Source organism: Parasteatoda tepidariorum, chromosome 6 (assembly GCF_043381705.1).
Source record: "Parasteatoda tepidariorum isolate YZ-2023 chromosome 6, CAS_Ptep_4.0, whole genome shotgun sequence".
Taxonomy (NCBI): Eukaryota; Metazoa; Arthropoda; class Arachnida; order Araneae; family Theridiidae; genus Parasteatoda; species Parasteatoda tepidariorum.
In genome coordinates this window covers 5,836,672-5,858,643 of record NC_092209.1, presented here as the reverse complement: position 1 = coordinate 5,858,643, position 21,972 = coordinate 5,836,672, and the positions used below count along the sequence as shown (strand labels likewise).

The following is a 21,972-nucleotide window of genomic DNA, read 5'->3' as shown; positions in this document are numbered from 1 at the left end:
AAAATCATTTATATTAAAGTAATATAAATATAGTTATTTAAATTTTTTACCTAACGATGGCACCAACAGCCGATTGTAACATGTTGTTCTGAGCAGTTTGTCCAAAATATACAATAGCAGATTACATTCTTGATTTTATTATAATTATACATTTATAAATTTTAATTTATATTTTAATTTAAAACATTAGTAGTATTTATAAGGAATTAATGTTATATATTCACTTTTGCCGCTAAATCGTTCTTATGGGTGCGGTGTTACAACATGTGCGGCGTTTACCATGATTTTTTTCTTTTAAGTCTCATTATCACAAGTGCAGCGTTTCTTCCATAAATTACGGTACTTTGCATTTAAATCCAGCTCTGTGTTCGCTTCGTTTGATAGGAGCCATGTCTACTACTAAAAACTGCACTGAATTCTTAAAGCTTACAATGTTCAAAGGCAGGGCATCAAATGGTGCGATTGGCAGAAGAGGAATTACGTTTTGTCTCCTGATTTGTGGTATGCTTTTGAGACATACACAATAGAGAGCATTCCAGATACCCCTTACTCCTTTACTTCTGGAATGTGGAGAACAACATTCTTGCACACACCTGCACTGCTGAATACAACAATCTCTTTTCTCAGAATCACATTATTACTCTTTCAACTCTACCCTCACATACATATCAAATTCAGTTCGTTTATTTTTGCAAAAGATAGGGAAAAAAACTTTTTATTTACGACCTTGAAAGACGAGATATTGCACACGTACAATCCAAATTTTCGTGCGCGTTATATGAAGAGTATATTTTAAAATTCTAAAAAAGTGTATTAGAAATTACGGGTGCGCGTTATACGCCGAGGCATACAGTATCTAAAAATTGCAATGCCTTTTCTAATACTAAAAAATCTTTGAATTCATATAATATATTAAAAACTGAAAAATGTGTCAATGGAGAGATACTACTAAATGTTTTATGTTTTCCTTTGTATCATAAAATTGTCTAAATGATCTTCCTTGCTTTTACGTAATTGACATAAGGAATAGCACTAATTCATCACTTTTGTATGAAATATTTCTGTTTTACAAGTTCTAGCAGATTCCACCGCTTGTACCAAGCTTACTTAAACGTTATTAATCCCTTTATTCTTGGACTTTCCTAAAATCTTTTCACCGATTGTGATAGGAGATTAAAGTATTGTAAACTATCTAAATTCCATAATCTTCTAAAATCTGCCATGATTTTAGAATATAAACTAGCAACTGCTGATTGCAGTTAACCAAAATTATTTTTTTTAGCATTAGTTGCTTTATTTTTTAAATATTTAGTTTGATCAAAATAGCATATTTTTTATGATTTTCAACTTGATCGGAAAGACCATTGCAGAGGTACAATAGAATCTATGCAATGACGAAATAAGTTCTTTGGTACTACAATAAGATCTACGTTCCAAAAAGGCCAAAAAAATAATTAGGTTACTAAAAGATTATTTTAATAAATAGGTAATTGTCATAGGGTATATTAGTTCTCCTTTGTATATTTATTTTTATGCATATTATGTGAATATTAGATCATTAAACACTAAACAAATAAATGATCTATAATCTCAAAGCCTTGAGTTCCAAGATGTGTGGCTTTCAGAGTTTGACTGTATTAAATTGTTCTTGTTCATAACAACTTGAAATTAATGGAATTAATAATTGTAGTGGAGTTTTTTGTTATGTTACTGATATCTTTGTTTCTTTCAGTTGTCGCATTGAGGGCTTGGTTGAAGACAATAATTTACCAGAAGATGATCAAGTTTCATTAAAGGTATGTTTTGTCTTGTTACTGGAATTAAAAATTTTGAGAAGCATGAATTTTAAATTTCAGTTATTTTCTATATTAAATGTATGATATAATTTTACTGTTATTTATAAATTTACCATTTGGTTTCATCTAAATAGCACTTTTAAGGTTTAATTGTAAAGTTCAAAGAGAAAAGAAATTTCATCTTAGTAGATTCAATATTAATGTACCAGGTCAATGAAAGCAATTCACTAACTCTAGTAAGTTATATACAGTATAAATAATTTATGTAACTTTTTATCCTTTATGTGTAGGTAAAACAAAAGTTTCAGCCTGAAGGCCATCCAAATTGTCATATGTAAAAATATTTTTAACAGTAATCATTGTCACTCCTCCTATGTTTTATAATTAATCCTTCTACGGGCTTTTTTAAAAAAAGCGCTTAACGATGTTATTAGGTTTGGGCAAAAAAAAAAAAATTATTTTTTTTTTAAGTTGTCTCTACTTTTTCCATTAAAATCTTTTTGAATACTGTAATTTTGTGGAAATATGCCACACTGGGATATATGCAGGATCCACAAAATTTGACTAAAAAGAAAAGTTTGTAATATTTTAATTTCCTTGTGAAAGGCTGCACCATCAGATATTTCTACAAAATTTTACTGTTAGAATATAGGTGGAGTTAAGGCATCTGTTGCAAATATCAAATGCATATAATACAGGGTGTGTAGCGTTTGTAAAAAGTACTTATTGGTGCTTTTTTGGGGATTTCGTTTTTAAAAGCTTTTAAATGTGCTTTTTTCAGCTGGCGTTTTTGAAAAGTGCTTTTTTTTTTTCGAATAATTTTTTTTCTTCCCTTCAGTGGTATCTGGTGGATCCCATGCATTTCACGAAAAATGGGGAGTTTGCTACTTAATCATTCACGCAGACTTCATGTCGTACCCACATTATGACTTTCCATGCGCGCACACTTGAAACCGAAACCGAGTGCTCCAATTCGGATAGAGAATATCAGATCCTTATGAATTGTTTTTAATTTTGTTTTTGTTTATTTTATTTTACTTCTAACACTTTTTTTGACGTAGGGGGTAAGGGTACTTTTGTTCTTAGTTCAGGGTCAAGTTGAATTCACTCGGTGATGTGGGAAAGTACTGATTGTTTCGATTTACGCCCGTTTCTTTTTGGTTTTTTTTTTAACGCTAAAACTGTTTATAAAAATTTTTTGTTTTTCAGTAATATCATTGATTGAATATGAATTTTTTAAGTGCTTGAAAAGTTTTTAAAAAGTGCTTATTTTTGATTCAAAGATTTCGCTATGCACCCTGTAATAAATGATTACTGTTAAAAATAATTATAAAATATACAAATATTGAATATATATGATCTTACTTTAATTCAGAAATCATTCATTAAATTTTCATAATAACTATTTAAAATTTGACAATTTGTACAAACACATTACTTCAGTAAATACTAATTAGAGGTGGTGTTCTGATCTGGAAGTCTGGTTTATACTTCATTTTTAGCATTTCCTTTTTCAGTGAGATGAAAGGTTATATTATGTTTTCATGGTTTTATTTCATAACTTTTCAGCTACGTTTTTAATTTTTTCTAGATGTGATCCCTGAGTGGTAAATAAGGAATTCAAGACCCATGTCCTTATTTACCTCATGCGATTTTGATTGGATGACAAAATACAAGTAGGATGTGAGGGAAATCAATTGTGAAAATAAATATTGAAACAAACCATGTTTAATATTAATCACTTTTAACCACTGGTATCATGCATTAATTTTGTAGCACATAGTTTATGAAATAAATTTTATTTTACTGAAATGGGAAAATTTTATTGTAGTTTGGATGGAATGGAGAGAGAGCTAGAGCTAAGGGGGAAAATTTAGATTTTTCCCCCTTTCCATTCCAAAAATTTAGTAATTTATTATAGATCCAATTTTTAATGCTTAAAAAGGGAAGGGTAGGTGTGAGATTTTTCTGTCCTAAGTTTTTTTTTATGCCAGATTATTGTCCACCTCTCTGATAAATTCTATCAGTTATTTACTATGCCTGTTTAATGTAATTTATTCTTCTATTCTAACTTGCTTCATTTGATTTTTTCTTGAAAAGTTTCACTGTCAGATGCCAGTTTTTAAAAGTTGGCAAGTATCCAATGTAAATTGGAATTTTTTTTTTATGGTCTACTGAGTAATTTGAAACAGCAATATTCTAATCTATGTATAAAAATATACTATTTCTGCTTATACTCAATTATAAAATCTGTTTGACATGTATTTTAGCATATTAACTGCATTATTGAATAGGGCCTTGAAAATTTTAATTTTAGGTCATTGAATTGAGTGGGAACCCTGTGTTAAGATCTTTTAATGAAAAAAATTATATTAAGTTAAAATGAAACTTAGCTATTTTATTTGTTCAGCAATCCAAAGTTTTAGATTTTTATAATACATTATCTTTCAATTTACCTCGTGTTTATCACCTACTTATTAAAAAAAATTTATAATTGCATAATTTTCAAAGTGTTTTCTTACTATAATTCTTGAAATATTGTCCAATTAAACTATCTTTCTATGTTAAAAATAAATCATATTTATTCCATCATAAATTAACCTTTTATTCTCAATTCAAACTTATATTGTGAGAAAAATATTATGTTATACGTTAGCCATATACTTGTGTGTTTTCAGGTTGGCCATACTCCTCGCTTAGAAATTCGCAAAGCTTTGGCGCAAGGAGTACCACCATTCCCTTATAAAGTTGCCAAGACATTAGATCCTGGAATTTATAGAAATGTGGAGTTTGATTTATGGAATGAAAAAAGAAAAGGTAAAAGTATAGAATTTGTATTTTTACTAAATGACAAAATTTTGAGTTTCTTAAATTTACTTGCATAAGTATATGTGTTGTCCATTTTTATTTGTCATAGTAAAACAGATTCGCTATTTTGCTTTAATTTCTTAGAAGAAAACTTAAATGTCAGATTTTCTTTGCAACTATTTCAATTTACGTAAGTAAATAAAATTAGTGTTTCAGTGTCACATTTTGGCAAGGATCTAATAGGCAGCATTAACTTTTTTTTATTCATCCGTACGTTAAAGAGTATCTATAGCTCATTATAGTTTCTCTTGTTTGTTATACTCCATTTTGTTCTCTGCTATAATGAATAGCCCTGATGTCAGGAGACAGCAATAGTTATTTTCAATTTCTACAGCTACTCTTAAAGTTGGTGTCATCTGATCGAATACTTTTTTTAATGAATTGTTTTAAACCACAAATTATATTAAAGTATTTTTAAGGCTCTTATGTAAAATCATAAAATATAATCTTGGTATAACTATATTTCAGTAACATAAGAGTATAAGCTTTCAAATAGAAGTAACGTATAAACTTCTTGTTTCTTATTACAATGTCTTTCTAAAACATACTAAGGTGGGGGGAAAGTGAGATTTGCTATTACCACGGTAATGGAGAGGGGTAAAGTGGGAAATTTATATAACCTTGAAATGCCTTTTTCATTTACAAAGACTATAAATTAGATATTTCTAAACTACATTTCTATTATCCATAAATAAAATTTGATGTAGATGTTTTATTCTGATACCTTTTCATTTAATTTTAGACTTTTATTTCTCCCTAATGGAACTGCTTTCACTATTTTACTTTCTATATTTAATTTCTTGGGGTACAATATAAAAGTGGGATTATTTCTGGCGAATGAGCTTCAAAAAATAGCCATAGATGTTCTGTCTACTTTTTAATATTTATACTCTTTATTACTAGAATGAACATCTCTAGGTTACATGATGCACACTTCCCTCTCTTTCCTTACCATGTTTTAAACAAATCTTGTATCTTCATTATGGCAGTATGTTTCAGTAAGAAGTTGGAGTTTGCTGGTGTAGAAGACATCGAGCTTTGTCGAAACCATGTAAAGAAGAGGGGTAAAATATGAACATAAGGGAAATTGCCTAACCTTGAGACAATTTTATGTATAAATAAGTAAAGGATGATACCAGAATAGGTTCCCAAATGTTTGCATTGCATTATAGTTTAAATTTGTTTGTCTTAAATTTGTTTTTTGTACTATAAAAAGAAATGGAAGCACTGTTTGTTCTATTCATCATAGAGGTGGAACCAAAAGAATGCTTAGGACAGCAAGTGTGACAGCAGTTAGAGAAGGGAAATTCAAGCCAATCTTTGGTTTGAGATACTGTTGAGGTAAAAAAAAAAAAAAATGCAAATATTGACATAACAACGAACAGAACTTTTAAAGAAGATTTACAGCTAAAACTGTGCAAAAAAATTTATGTATGATCTTGCCAATGCATAATAGTAAGTTAAGAGTTAAAACAAGATGTTACTACATTAGCAAGCCAGTTACGGCACTCTTTTTGAATGAGAAACTTTTTTTCCAAGACAGTCAAAAACTATTGTGTATATTCTGTATTTGCAGCTAATTTTGCAGACATTCCCAAAATAAGTTGCCAGTAGAACTGTACTAAATCCATAGAAAGTGATGGTATGCTATTTCCCTAAAAAGAAAGCTTCAACTTTTTATTGGTCCAGAAGCTAAAATCAACACTGAGTTATACTTGGAACAGGACTCCCATGGGTCGGCCAGGAAGAACAGCGAAAACCTGGAATTGTCAGGGAAGGTTGCAATTTTTTACAAAAGCCTGGAAAATTCCTGTCATACTCTAGAAAATAACCAGTCCTAAAATCTTCTGTAGTAATTAGTTATTGAGATTTGAGTTAGATAATTCTAACATCTGTCACAATTATTTGATATAAAATTTTGACATTTTAGTTGAACTTACATGTTTCCATACTCATTCAATGATTTGCTGCAAAAGCAATTCGTCCAATTTCGTTATGTAAGAACAACCTGTCTATTGACCAATTTCAACTTTATTATTTTATGTGGGGGTTTATATGCTCTCAAAGATGAGAATACAAAAGTACTAACTGTTGAAGAATTCAAAAAAATAAGTGACGCAGGTTTGGAATAAATTTCCAGAGGGAGCAATGCGGGGCAGATGTAATGAATTTTTCAATAGATTGCATAAAGTTACAGATGAAAATGGAAAGATTTGAGCTTTCATGTAATAGGTTAGTAGATTGTCACATAAATATTTAAAATTTTTATGTATACATCTCTATCTCTCTATATATAAAGGAACACTTTTTCTGATACACCCATATTCCTAATGTTACTCACCAATTACAATACTATATAATACATAAATACTTTTTACACCAGGGTGGCCACAAAACAAGGAAAAGTCTGGGAATTTAACTAAAAAAAATATTGGCAAAGTGAATTAAATTGAGTGTAAGGTTTCTTAAAGTCTAACAATATTTTCTAAAATAAATTTGTTCCTTAATAAGTTTTTTTTTTTTTTTTTTTTTTTTTAAATTTTTGTGATCAACTCTATAAATTTTTGTCATAAATATTTTATGTATCAGAATAAAGCAAAATTAAAAGATCAATAGCATAATTTTTTAGACTTAATCTAAAAAGTTGGGAAATTTAATAAAATCATTCTGGAGTTGTCTAAGTGTTTGTGGCTACCATGTACATAAGATAATCATGTGTAAAATAAATTTGGCCCTGATTGCAAAAATGTTTTCATGTGTGATGTATTATATTTTCAGAAGAACAGAAAAGTGAACAGTTCATAATTCCAAAGTTGGAAGCTGGGGTTAAATGCAAGGTAGCTATAACTTGTTTGTAATGAATTTATATTTTATTCCCATACACTTATAGGGCAAAATTAATGGAAAAAAAATTGGTTGAAAAATTGTGTGCCAGTCTCCACTGATTCTAAACCTTTTTCTTTAATGCACTCTGTGTGCCTTTTAATTTTTTTATGAATATAGAATTATGAATATTTTATAATCTTAAAAATTACTCTATTTCATACCTGTTTTTTTTTTCTTACTCTTAGAAAATAGCCTTATAATGCTTAATATATTTTAAGAAATACATCAAACAAAATCACTTACATTATTATTGTTTAGTTATTTAATCATTGAAAAACTTTCAATTTTGAAAAACTGGCCATTGTTAAAAATACTGCATTTGACCAGAAGCGAAATTTCCCAGTACTATACACGGCTCTTAGTTCATCAATCCCATAATTTCCTTATTGAGCCGCGATGGCTCAGGGAATAGTGTTAGCCTTTCAGTGAGATGAACCGGATTCCCATCTGGCTTGAACCAACCATGGTGCTAACGTAAAATATTCTGATTCCCCCTTTAAAACCAGATATTCTGAAACTCAATCTTCTCTCCTTATAGGAAAGCAAGAGAACATAAACTCTAACTATAATATTTCTGTGCTATGTTACTTCTGATTACTGATAACTAGTTGGGAAAGTTGGCATCTCTTGAGTTAGTTGAAAACTTTTTTTCATGGCACACTTTTATCAATTATTGAATACTTCATAAATGTTGAACATTGTCTAAAAGTAAATTGTCTTTGTAATTATGAGTCAATGCAAACATCAAATAAGAAGATGTAATAATAAGGTAGCATATAAAACACCTAAACTAGTTTTGGTAAATCAACACGAATATGCGAACAAAAGTAAGACATAGGCTGTTTGCTTTACCTTTTCATGAAGATCAAAGTCAATGTGCGTTGCATATTACAAATTTAAAAAAAAACTCTACCCTGAATAAATTTTGATCAGAAAATCTAATTTTCCCATATTAGGAATCCATCTTAATAGTTCATGTGTGTAACCTCATATGTTAATGATTAAGAAACCTTCAACAAATTTTTTATTTGAAAAAAAAATGGAACAATCACAAGAATGTGAGGGGTATTTTTTTAAATATTTTTTCTGTAAGACCTTTAGGCAAATGGGTAACATTTAAACTCATTAGATTTGACCGTAAATTATATTAAATTATCTTGTTATTAAATATATAGTGTGTATAAAATTTCTTTCCTAATTTCATTCCTAAGAACAAAACTCGTAATAGTTTGTAAGGACATTTTATAAAACACAACATTATTAAGTAATTTTAATAAATACTTTTTTAAATATTTAACATTTTTATTTATTTTAAGGTATATTTTATTCAACTTCTTTTTCATACTGAAAAAGGAGAGCTTAATTTCAAGATGGTTATGCTATGAAAAGTTCTAGTTTAACATCTATGTAAATATCTTCTCTTTTACTGAAATTATTCTTTAATGTAAGTCCAATTATGATCGATGTCACTGTTAAACTATAAAATACTTATTTATCATTATGATCCCATTGAAATAACATCCTATAATTTTGCAAGAAAAATGACCAAAAAAGCTAAATAAAATGTAAATTTTTAGAAAAATTTTATTTTGAGTTTTCTGCAAATATAAATTTAATTAAACTATTACTGTAATTTAATGCAGCTTTTATATAAATTTATGTTATATATTTTATGAAATACTATGATAAAGTTAATAAAAAAGATGAAAATGCAGCTCTTTAAGGTTAAATAATTCTAAAGTTATAGCTTTATAAAACTAAGCATTTGGTTTTTTAACGGGGTATAAATAATAAATGGGTAAGAAATGGTTTAAAGCATATAAATTTATTATTTTTAGAAATTCTGAGTCAAAAGTAAACAAAATACTACTTGAAATTTTGACCATTGGTTGACTTCACCTTTCTGGCATCTCTTGTTGACTAGAATCATTTTTATATACAATATTTCAATGAAAAGTACTAATCAAAGTCATTTTATAGGTCCATATCAATAAGGATGTTTATATTGGGCATGTTCAGGAAGTGTTTAGTGACTGTGAGGATGTGTCTATTTACATAGAAGAGCTATGTAAAAAGTTAGTATTACACTTTACTATACATATCAAATTTAAACATAGGGGTAATTTGTTTTCCCTTTTTGTTAGAAAAATTTCTGAAGTGTATTTTGTATTTCTAAGTATAACTTGAATTTTGTTATTCTATCTTTTTAGGTGCGTTGTGTCTTCAAGTGTGCTTGAAATTGTGCCCGTTCCTGCTTATAAAGGTAAGTTTATTAGTCTTCGATACAAACTTTCTATGTTTTAAAAACTGATGTTTTTCTAAGAGTAAATTTTCAATTTCTCTTTATGACTTTTTATTTTTATGGCAGATAATTTGACAAAATTTAACTGGTAAATAAAAAGGATAAAAAAAAATTATCCCAGTGCCGCTCCGCTAAAGTAGTCACACAAGATGCTCTGCTGTAGGAAATATGGTAATAATTAATTGATCCCCGCAGAGAGTACAGTAGGGGGTACAGAAAGACACCAGTTATATTGATGTCCAGCCAGACTAATGTGTTGAGTTAAATGCCTATACATTGCAAAAACTTCATGGCCGGCCAATTGAGTATGTAAATCTTCTCTAAGGATGCTCAACATTCGGAAGAGGTTTGAGTTCCCTGTTCCTTTTGATGTCTAGTGGAAAAAGAAATTCTTGATAAGAATGTAATGGAACTAAACTGGACATTACTATGTGTTAGTTGTAAAACACCCGCAACCCTTCTTCCCCAGCTTGTCAGCCTCTCCATTATCTTTTAATCTTATATGATAACTGCTTATTTTCTAGTATACTTGAAACATTTCATATCATGGTAAATATTTGAATGTAATATTTTCTTTTGTACAATATCCAAATTCAATGACTACCTTGTCTTTATGATATAACTATCTATTTTGCATTTTTATTCTTTTTCTTGTCTGGAATCAAAGTTTTTAGCTTTTCAACTAGTTAAAACAGACATATTTACTGTTGGGAGGTTTGTGACTGGTGATAAATCAAATTTTAAACATGCTCTATCCAATTAATAAATTATACCAATGTTATTGTCAAGGATTTTACAATCGAAGATCTAGCAACTTTCCAACTAGTTGGAGCTTTCAAGTTTCAACTAGAGCTCTGTGTCAGATGACTAAATAAGTTACAAACATTTCCTGTCCACTACAAGAATTTATACCTTTTTTTTTAACCAAAAAGAATGAATCGTTAAAGGAATTAATTATACTCATTATTTTGACCATTTTCCAACTAGCTTTAGCATTAAGTTTTTTTACTGAAGCCGTAATTTACATTTAGTTTAAGTATTCCTCTGGAAAGATCCAGTAAATAATTATGAAAATAAGTTGAAATGCTCAATAAAAAAATTATCAATTTAAATTCAGCTCTTAGTTTTAAAATCAAGCTTGCTTCAATTATTTTACTTTTTAACTAAACTGATCAATTATTTTCTCTTATTGTGATACATTAATGCCAGGGCACAAAATTTTCCTTAATTTTCTTTAAAGAAAGTGTCCTTAAATGTCCATAATTAAACATTTCAATTAATGTCTTGAAATTTTGTGATTTTTCCAAATTTTTGTTGATTTTAACAGAAAGGATTACTTTTCTCAAAAAGAATTGAAGAAATTTCAAATTCAAAAATTATGTTATAGGCCATGAAACTAAGTAATTAGCAAAATAAACTAAAGTCTTCATAACGCAACAAGTACAATATTAATCTACATCCTCTGTTAGAAACAATTACCCTTGATTTGATGGCATAAAAGCAAAGCATTCGATGTGGGAGAAATATATAAAGTTTCTACCTCTCTACTCATCCTCTGACTATATCATACTGTTTTTCACCAAGTACTCGTACTTTGCTACGCTACGATTTAATGATTTTCCATATTCTCCCCTTTTTTGAAAAACTAAGGTAATTTTTGCTTAACTTTTTTTTTTTGAGAAAAGTTATTTTAAAAATGTTTCTTTTTTTTCCACTTAAGTGCTGGAACTACTAAAACTGTTACCAATTGTATATCTGCTAATGCATTTTGATATCTTACAAATTGCACCTATTTGAGAATCGGCATTCTTAAGTTTGGAGGAAATTTTGATAATTTCTATATTTTGGACTTCCAGTCCTGCAATTTTAAATGTTTATTCTAGATATCTTTTGGCTGATGAAATTGTATTTTTTCAGCAATGACATGGCAAGGGGGCAAAACTTATAAAGTTTGTGTTGATTGTGCCAATCCTGGATCTGGTAAGTCTTTCTTATAAATTAAATTTTAATTAAACTGGTATTAGAACAAATTTTAAATTGTGAGTAAGGGTTTTGGTATAATAATTAATTAAACAATTGAGTAATATTAAACAATAAATTTAATTAAAAAATAAGTAACAAGGTAACATATCGAACATGACATTTTCATGCCAACACCACCTTGGGCACACCTAATACTACTACAGTAAGAATAAAACAGTTCTGTACGTTTTCCCTCTTAGGGGAAAAGTTTAATCATTCTCCCTTTTTGCATTTTCTCTGAATCTCACTGTATTCCAATGACTAGCTGTGAATTTATTTATATAAAAGTAGAAGTAGGAGTGAAGGCTCAGGGGATAGAGCGTTCGCCTTCCAATGAGATGAACCGGATTCGAATCCTAGCAGTGGCTGAGTGATACAAATTTTGCACCCGGATCACACTGAGTCCAGTGCTGACGTTAAATATCCTCAGTGGTAGACTGTTTGTGGGTTAGTCCCGTGCCATTATTTTAACCATGGATGTTTTGTGGTTTTCCTCTCCATGTAACACAAATGCGGGTTAGTTCCATCAAAAAGCCCTCTACGAAGGCAAATGTCTCTCAATACTTGATCCACACGTTCCCTTGTCTTCTGGATTGGGTTCAAAATTACAAGGCTATGGAGTTGAGCATTAGTGGTAAACCCAAAAATTGGCTAGGCTGTTCAACGTTGGTTATGAAATATAAAATATAGGAGTAGGTAGAGATGTACAGTTTGCTGTGTATACTACTTCAGAAACTATATAATTACTCAGTTTTAAAGTAAGTTATAACTTTATCATAGTATTACTAACTGAAAAAAACCTATGAAGCTATGATTCCAAAATAACCACTTTTTGTAACAATGTGATATTATCTGAGGACAATATAGATAAATATGCAACAATTGTTTATAAATTTTTCCAGTCAGCAGTGCCAGCGTGCAAGAAATGTTCCACTCATTTTGAAACTTAATCAGATGTGTAAGACCAAGCTAAATTCAGTAAACCATACATTTCTATCTGCAAACCATGTAATTTATTGATTCTAGTTTTGGAGCAGCCAATATAAATTCCATTTTAATGATGTATTAATGTTTTTTTTAATTTTTTGATTGAAAGTTTTAATTTATCCCTTTACAATATTGTGTGTGGAAAGTATGTTTGTCTTGCATTATTCCTTACTTTGAAAATCAACTTATCTTGTTAATGAATAGGAAAAAGTGTGGAGAAGTGACTTTCTCACTTCTATGTTCATTTTCTAGCATCAGATGGTTAAGAAAGCATTTTTGTCCACAATTTTCTTTAATTCACAAGCTCATTTTTAAATAATAAGTCTAATAAGCTTGTCAGATGTCCTTTTATTATATTGAGAGAACACCAGACAAATTAGTCCTCAATTTGATTGGTTAAATTTTTAAAAAAATGTTCTCTTTAATTTTATCCACTGTTTGGGCTGATGCTATTGTTATAAAACTGTTAAAAATATTATTGCAGGATTGTTTTTATCCTTATTTTGTGATTAGCAAATTCATAGCAATTTAATAGAGATTTTAATTTTTAAAAATATGTGTTTAAATAATTTTTGTGTTTTAAATATGCGTTTATTAATAAATTTGTCTGCATTAGCAGGGCTGATTGTGCTCCGGAAAAAATCCGGATTTCCGGATTTTTCGCTAGCAGTGATCCGGAAGTTTCCGGAGATCGAATGTCCAGACGTTTCAAAAAATCATTGATCGCAAAAGTTTCCGAAAATCAAATTTTCAAAGGTGGAACTTAAAAACACAAGTTATTTGTTTGTAAGGGAGAGCCAGATACTTTATAAGCTTATATTCATGATTAATATTCATTTTTTATCAGTAAATAGTTGTTATAATCATTAACTCAAGAAAGAAAGACATTTGTAAATTTTAATTACTTCTCCTGGTCATCATAGGTATATGTAAATGGTATAGGTATGTGTAAAATTTTAAATATATTTTAAGTAAACCCAGAAATATTGAGAAAAAGGGAGAAAAAAAACTTGCTTAAATTTTTTTCTAATTTTTCAATTTAAACTTTTTTTTTTTTTAAACTCAAGAAATTTTCCGGAATTTTGACTTGGGCTCACAATCACCCCTGCATTAGTAAATTTCTTCTTAACTAAATTTTGCTTAAAATCCATTTTAAAGCTGTCCACAAACTCGCTATACCATAAAACCTAAATTATCCAAAGTAACTGGGATGTCAAATGATCAAAGTATTTGATTTATTCAGATAAGTTTTTTAATCTATTTTAATTAACTCTACAAATCAAGGATTTTTTTAAATAATAGGACTGTATAATTAAACTTAGTTTTAATATAACCATGTCTTTTTGTCGGATAAGTTTGAAGATATTTTATCTTTGAATCATTCAAGCTAGTATCACTATGTGGCATAACTCCTTCTCTCTTATTTTTATAAACTATTTGTACCAAAAAGCCTCTAATTCAGATATGTTTGGATTAAGGTGTCACCAGCCTTATTTATCATTAAAAAAATCTATCTTTTGCAAATTCAGGTAACATTAAGTTAATAATTATGTAATGTTAAATAAACGAAGCATAATTAAAGTGACCAATATTTCATTAATTTAAAATCTTAAAAAAAAAAAATGTATTAAAAACGTGGCAGCTCATGTGTGCCAAACAAAAAGTAGTAAAAATAGATTTACTAATGTATTCACTCTTACATTTTTTTAAATTTATGAAATGAAATGAATACTGCAAAAACAAGTAAAGTGACTGAATTTAATTCTTTTTAAAAAGAATTTAAAATGAGTTTATGTTGTGCATATTAAAATAAGCACTATGCGCAAAATAAAATATCGCCTTGACTTTTGTTTTAATGATCTGATATTCATGTACAAAGTGTCAATCTTAATGGTTCAAAGAGTGACCTCAAATATGCTAATTAATTATTAACTATTAATAAAAATAAGGAAAATAAACATGAACCTACTTTTTCTGAATAAACATATAATTTTTTTATATATATATTTGGATTCCTGACCCTCAAAATATTGGGGGTAGACAAATTTTTGAAAATATTGGGATGTAAATTTGGGTCCTAAAAAGCTATGTATATTTGACGTAGTCATTTGGCTTAAAAATAAATTTCAAAAGAAACAAGCAATTCTTTTAAATTTTATCATAAAATTCCACATTAAGGACAGGATGTCAGTTAAGGGTTTTTATTTAATTAAAAGTATTTTTAAACGCTTTTTACACTTTTCATATTGGTACATGGGATGATCTAAGGCCTAGGGCTGCAGCCCAGCCCCTTAATCTGGCTCTGAATTGTTAACTTCATTGATTTTTGAAGTTCATTTCACTGAAATTTATAAGAATTACTCGTGTTTGATTAGCAATTTGATTAATGAAAATAACTAAAATTGTATTAAAAATGTGTCTTCTTTGAAAGATGTTGAGATGTAAGAAGTTTGGGTAACTGAAGTTCCAATTGATCCCCGCNAATTACCCATGAATTTTTTTATTTTATTTATTTATTTTTTTTACTTAACTAAAACTAATTTTTTTTTTCTTCAGAAGCTGAAAAGTTAAAAAACAAAAAAAGCTACAAGAAAAATTTTCAGGTAGGCATAAACTACATTATTGTACAGTATACATTTGTCTTTTTGATATGACTAAAGGAATATATCATTATTAGGATAACTCACCAACCCATAATTCGAGTAATGTGGTGCTAAAGCCGGATACGATCACCAGATCGAATTCAATGCCATCTTCTGTTCAGCGAAATTTATACAATAAAGGCAACAGGTAAATTTACTATTTGCTATTCTTTGTTTTTACTTAGGGTAAGAATTTAATCATACTTTTAATAATTATGATACATTTTTGGTGAAAATAGTAAAGTTATGTATTATCAGTGAAGGCAAGATTTTGACTATTTTAACCTTTGATGAAATACTTTCATCAAAAACTTTAATATGTATATGTCAACTTTCAATATAGACCAGAGACTTACTATATGCTAATAAAAGATCTGTTGGAAGCTCTTCTACATAAATAAGTCAGGGTCTGTCCAGACATTTTGTGAAAGGTCCATTTTTGTAAAATTATGAAAAGTGACTCGTAATTTGTGAATATAAAATAAACGTTAAGTCACATTCTTTCAAACAGGGTCCTGGTGTTGTGAATTTGTGCAAATAGAGTCCTGTTATTGCAAAAAAAAACTTTTTCAACGAGTTTTTAAATTGTAAAGAGATACAAGAATTATGCTCAACACTGTAAAATTATAATGAAAGAAAATTAAATTTTAAAAGATAAACAGCAATTGCTGCTACTAAATTAGAGATGCAACATACAAATATTTGGTATTTAGCCTATACTGCTGAACGCAGAATATTCATTTGGGACGAATAAAGGAAAAAGCATTTACCGAAGACAAAACTTAGTTCGTTTACATCTGTCTTTCTCTCCCCACCCCCTGGGAAAGGTAGGGTCTGATTAAAAGGTAAATTATTTTGTGAAGGGTCCGTTAACGGACCTAAATTTCTTCTAAACTGACCCCTGTAAGTTGAGTAGGGAAATATTCTAATACCAGTAAAAAAAAATTTAACTAATTTTTAATGCTACGTTCATACTAAGAGTGATAAGAAACTTTAAGTTTTAAAGTTAAATTACTGTGGTGTATAGATTTTCTTGATCACCATGTTTTATTAATATTTTTTTTCTTACCTCTTTTAGGCAAATCTGTTTGTAAATTAATCCAATGCTATAATTTGGATTTGATGTAGTTTAAGGCATTAAGACTTACTTAAATTATAATTTAACTTTAATTTTGTAAGAAAATTATTAAGTTGAACTTTTTTCTAAACAAAAAAAATAATTAAAACCATCAAGTCAAATACTTTTATCTAAAATTTATGAGTATATTCTTAATGTAATTTTTTTTTATTTATTTTATTTATCTTTGATTTCATTTATAAAATAAATTTAAAGAAATAAGGAAAGATGATATAATAAGCAAATTATCAGCTGATGTTAAAAATAAACTTAAAAACTATGCATAGCTAAATGTGTTGTAAAACTTTTGAATTATAAGTTTATCAAATAACTTACTTTTTAATGAACATGTTTTAATTACTCATTTAGTGTTCATGTTATTTAAGTTCAAGTATGTTTAAAACTTATTTAGAATGTAGTTTGCGTTTATAAATGAAATTTATGTACAATTCACGAGGGGGCTGAGCTTAAATAAAATTTTACTTTGGTTTTTATTTACAGTGGCTCGTTGGTATTAAATTAGTAGCTAGTTTGTTGTAAACATTAAACAATTTAGATTTGATGTTTTTTGATAATATTTCATTATATTGCATTTTATCAGTTTTGGTGGTAAATGTGAAGAAAAAAAAATAAGAACAATCTTTAGAGTTAACTTACATTTGTTAGTTAGGTTATGTTAAAGAAATTTCCTATTATAATTATTTTAATACTTCTTGAATTAGTATTTAAATCAGGGTTGGCAAAAACCCAGATTTTTAGGGGGTAGAACCAAAAAACCAGTTTTTTTTTTACGACATTCTTTTTTCAACTAATATACATACTTTAAAAATGAAAATTGCTTCCAAGAACACTTAAAATATTGCATATTTCAGCTAAAGCTTTTTTATTTAATAGGAGAAAAGGGCATTCAACTAGTGCTCCTGTATCTCATCGATCGAAAAGTGTATCTCAAAAGGATTCTGTCAATACTGTAAGTTTGAACTTCTTGCTAATTTATTTTTAATCTGATTAAAGTACAATACCCAGGCATCCATTTTTCTAAAATGTTTGTTTTGACAATTAAATCTCCATTTTTTTTTAAAGTTTTTTTATTGTTCATTATACATTTTTTTTTATAGCTGAAAAATTATACTTCTTTAATGAGCGAGTTTAGAGTTGTTGAAAAGACAAAAACGTTAAAGGAATAAGAGAAACTTTGGTGACAGGAATAAGCTGTGAATATTAATGAAGCTATATTAATATGTTTGAAGAAGAAAAAAAACACTAAACTTTGGTTTAGTTTGAATTGAAAATATCTTCATTAAAAATAAAGTCATATCAGTTCTTGATTAATATTTTCTTTTTTCTAAATTAATTTTATGTAAATATTTACATTGCTAATCAAATAAAAATGAAAGTATTGCTGTATTCATGAGTGAGAAAGAATAATCTATTCTTTATGTGTATTATGATGCCCGGTGGGTGAGCAGTAGCGTTGTGCCACAGGTCCCTGGTTCGATCCTCGAGCCGGGTAAGGTTGACTCAGCCTTTCATCCCTTCAGTGGGTTGATAAATGAGTACCAAGCATACTTGGGAACTAAACACTGGAGGTTCCGCGTTCGGCTGAGCACCTGACCGGAACATCTGCTCCTGCACCCCAGAGCCCAAGGTCAAGAAAACTGAGAGGGACACAGTAGGCCTTGGCCTTCTATGGGCTGTCGCGCTGCTGAGTTTAGTTTTTTATGTGTATTATATTTCAGTGTTTTCGTTTTAGGTTCCACTTCGTCCTTCCAACTATCCTTGCATGTGGAATGGAATGCACCAGGCTATACCCACTTCACCTATACCAATACCTGGTAATGTATTTGAAAAAAATATTTTTTTTTTACTATTATGAAAAATGTTTTAAAAATTGGAGATCAAGGGGAAAGATTTGTCCACTTTTAAAAACAAGTGATTACATTGCAATCTGTTTGATTTCAAAGATCAAGTTTTGACAATTCAATAATGTAGAAAATTTGTTTTCTAGAGTTATTATACAGAGAAAATAAGATGTGCTATAAAAAAAGTTAGTCCTGCACTTTCATCTTATTTTTCTCAGAATAAACTTTCATGGGCATAAATCGTTCTTCTCAATTGGTCTTCAACAAAATTAATTTAGGTCGCCCATTTATCTCCTGTTTCTCGCTTTAAAAAGTGAGAGACAGTAATTAGTCTTATAATATATAATGGAACCCCACTATAATGAATTCGACGTATCAGATGTAGTGAACTATTTCATCAGTTGTGAGAACTTTCATTATATACACTTACAGTGGACTCTCTCTGCATATTTTTTTTTAATTTCTACAACTTTAAATTTGCACAAGTTGTGATTGCAAATTATTATTTCATTTCTTTACATTTTGTCAAATCTTACTCTTACATGTTCTTTAATCTGGTCAAACATGTTGTTAAAGCAGCTTATTTATCTTCTTACCCTTCCCCTGTGTTGAATAATGTGAAATTTCCGAAACTTCTATCTCAAAAGTAAGATCAGCATTGGATATCCTGTTGAGTTTTTCCCCCAGAAAATACTAGAATCTTTACTAATTGTCACGAAAATTGTTGAACTCTATGTAAAATTAAATTTTAATCAATCGAAAATCACTAATTTCTTTGATAGAATATAAAAATTAAGTAATGGTTTTATTTTTAATTTATTTATTTAATCAGTTAATTTATAAATAAATTACGCATTATCCAATTCGCTATATCCAACAGTACTATTTTCGTTTTCTAAAAAATATTTTTTTGGTATATAAACCCGTTTATCGTAATCTTATTGCTAGGTTTGCATTCAATTCACTATAGTGGGATTCATATATACTAGCTGAATGCCTATTCTTTGTATGAGGTTCAATTAATCAGTGATCAACACTACGTAATCATGCATAAAACTGAACGATATATATTATCACAATAAGTCTAAAATGCAAAACCAATTTTTTGAAGTTCATCCCATCAGAATAAAGATTGACTTTAAACCAAAAGTTTTTTTTTTTTCCAGAAAAACTGGTAAAAAAAAATTATAGGGAGTTTTTACAGAAAATTAATATATAGGTATAGTGTAAGTCATTTTTTGCAGTTTCTGTTGTGGGGGTAACTAGGGAGCAAGGGTTGATGTAAAAGTTATATAAAGAAAAATTACTGTGCAAACAAAGTTTAAACAATTTGATTAAATGTTTAATTTGAATTTCAAAATATTAAAATCAAATTAAATCAATCTATCAATTAATGATCAACAAATTGAATTAATCTATCATATAGCTAATCATCAAAATGCACCATGTGGTTTACACAAGAAAAATGTTGCATAGTAGTGTTCTTTATGGTAAATGAATTTGTTTATTATCTAGCTTATCTATTTTTACTGGAACAGATCTCAGACGAGCATTAGAAATAAAATAACGCTAGATACAAGATTGCCCATGTGAAGCACCGGCATATGCCATTTGCTGGTAAATTTGACCCATGAGAGGGCGCATGGAAGGGACAAATTTATTTTCTATTGTGTGTCCAAAAGAATTAAGGGTTTTTTGATAAGCTGCCTTCAATCAAACATAAAGGTGTGACATGCTGATTTTGTTTTGTCTTAGATTTACAAGGGGGAAGGGGAATGCATTAAATATGCACATGATTGAACAGGAGGTGAAAGAAAAGTAAAAAAGAAAAATATATCTAATGGAAATACAAAATATTAATTGTAATAGGAAAACTATTAAAATACAGCTATTTTTTATTAAATAACAAAGTGAGAATATAGTTAAGGTGAATTTTGTTATTTAAAAAATAATCTGAATTTAGTAAATTATAACTCAAAAACATTATTAGAAGGGGAAAAAAGACCCATTAAGCTTTGTATGGACTACTACCACTGAAATTTATATTTTATGCAATTAAAATAGGGGTGCACAACCTGTGACCCGCGAGAGCTTCTAAACACAATAAAAAAAATTTCAATTTTTCAATCGAACTTTTAAGTCATCACGTTTTGACACAATCAATTTTAACAGATTCTTTAGTAAATGTATGTTTAACGCGCTTTCTTTAAGCCGATTTTATCGTAAACATAAATGATTTTTTTATATTTGTTAAACGGTTCTTTCCGCTTTTCTATGTGATTTCAAAAATCCCGAATTTTTATTACGACACGAGTTTCAGATCGCAAATTTAAATAACCACTTTTTGTGCACTTTATTTGTGACGATTTCATCTTAAATCTAAGTGATTTTTTATAAATTTTTTTTTGCAATTCTTTTTTTTTTTTCCACAATTTTTTTCGGCAGTTATTCAGGGCTGATTGTGCTCCGGAAAAAATCCGAATTTCCGGATTTTTTACTAACCGTGATCGAAGGTTCAGACGTCTGAAATATTGAGAAAAAGGGAAAAAACCTTGTTTAAATTTTTTTCTAATTTTTCGATTTAAATTTTTCTTTTTTTTTATTTTAAGAAATTTTCCGGAATTTTGACTTGGGCTCACAACCACCCCTGGTTATTGCTATGCATTCCCACATATTATGAAAAATTCCAATTGTTCTATTACGACATACAAATTTTAAATCATGCATTTGACACGCTTTATTCGTGCTGAGTTCAGCATAAATATATTTTTTCCCAATTATTTCTGTATTTTTCCACATGATTTTGACGATCCAGTTATTTAACTATGATGTTATTACGACACATGATTGTTAATCGTGCAATTAAATAATCTCTTTTTGATACGGTATTTTGGTACAGTTTTATCGTAAATCCTAGTTATTTATCCTTCGTTTTTATTTCCGCAACGAATATGATTTGGTTGAATGTGGTAATGAATTGTGATTTGATCAAAAACCAAATATTCGGCAAAAAAAAAAATAAATAAATCGATTGAACGCTGTATACTTGGGGCCAAATAGCAAAATCTTTTAGCAGCATAGCATCACTGAAACTAAAATTTCAATGTTCGGAATAATATTTCCTGGAAAAACGTATTCATAAATTAACTCTAAAAAATAAGGCCAATCGAGAACGTTTTTGAAAATGTCGGAAAGCGAAACAGAAAACATAAAAATCAATCTTACTTTTTTAAAAAAAATTCTAAAGCTGAACATCTCAGTTTTTCAATTACCAGAAAAAGCCAAGAAAAAAGAATTAAAGTCAACAGAAATGCTATTAAAAATTACTGCGTTATAATGAAAACGTCTAAAAAAAGTTTTTTTTTATTTAAAGAAAATAAAAAGATAGAAAAAACGTTCTTAATTTTTAAAATGAAAAACTTATGCTGAGAATCTCAATTTAAATTTTTCTCATTGCCATAATTTTAGAAGAAAAAAAATTGCTATAAAA

At 28.8% G+C, this 21,972-nt stretch overlaps 2 protein-coding genes across 6 annotated transcripts in view; both read left to right on the top strand.

Moving 5' to 3' along the window:
- Positions 1 to 21,972, top strand: part of LOC107439260 (coiled-coil domain-containing protein 92) — an 879,443-nt gene that overhangs the window by 714,398 nt on the left and 143,073 nt on the right. For all 5 annotated transcript variants that reach the window (XM_071181959.1, XM_071181955.1, XM_071181957.1 and 2 more), the window contains one exon: positions 13,478 to 13,617. The gene's annotated coding sequence lies outside the window, so the exon portion shown is untranslated. The remainder of the gene's footprint in view (positions 1 to 13,477; positions 13,618 to 21,972) is intronic.
- LOC107450877 (UDP-N-acetylglucosamine transferase subunit ALG13) overlaps positions 1 to 21,972 on the top strand; it is a gene marked incomplete at its 5' end in the record, with an annotated part of 42,207 nt that overhangs the window by 8,178 nt on the left and 12,057 nt on the right. Inside the window, 10 exon segments of the mRNA XM_071181948.1 lie at positions 1,733 to 1,796; positions 4,475 to 4,613; positions 7,443 to 7,501; positions 9,531 to 9,625; positions 9,761 to 9,813; positions 11,770 to 11,832; positions 15,418 to 15,464; positions 15,539 to 15,651; positions 17,515 to 17,590; positions 18,374 to 18,455. Coding sequence (XP_071038049.1) covers positions 1,733 to 1,796; positions 4,475 to 4,613; positions 7,443 to 7,501; positions 9,531 to 9,625; positions 9,761 to 9,813; positions 11,770 to 11,832; positions 15,418 to 15,464; positions 15,539 to 15,651; positions 17,515 to 17,590; positions 18,374 to 18,455 — 791 coding nt within the window.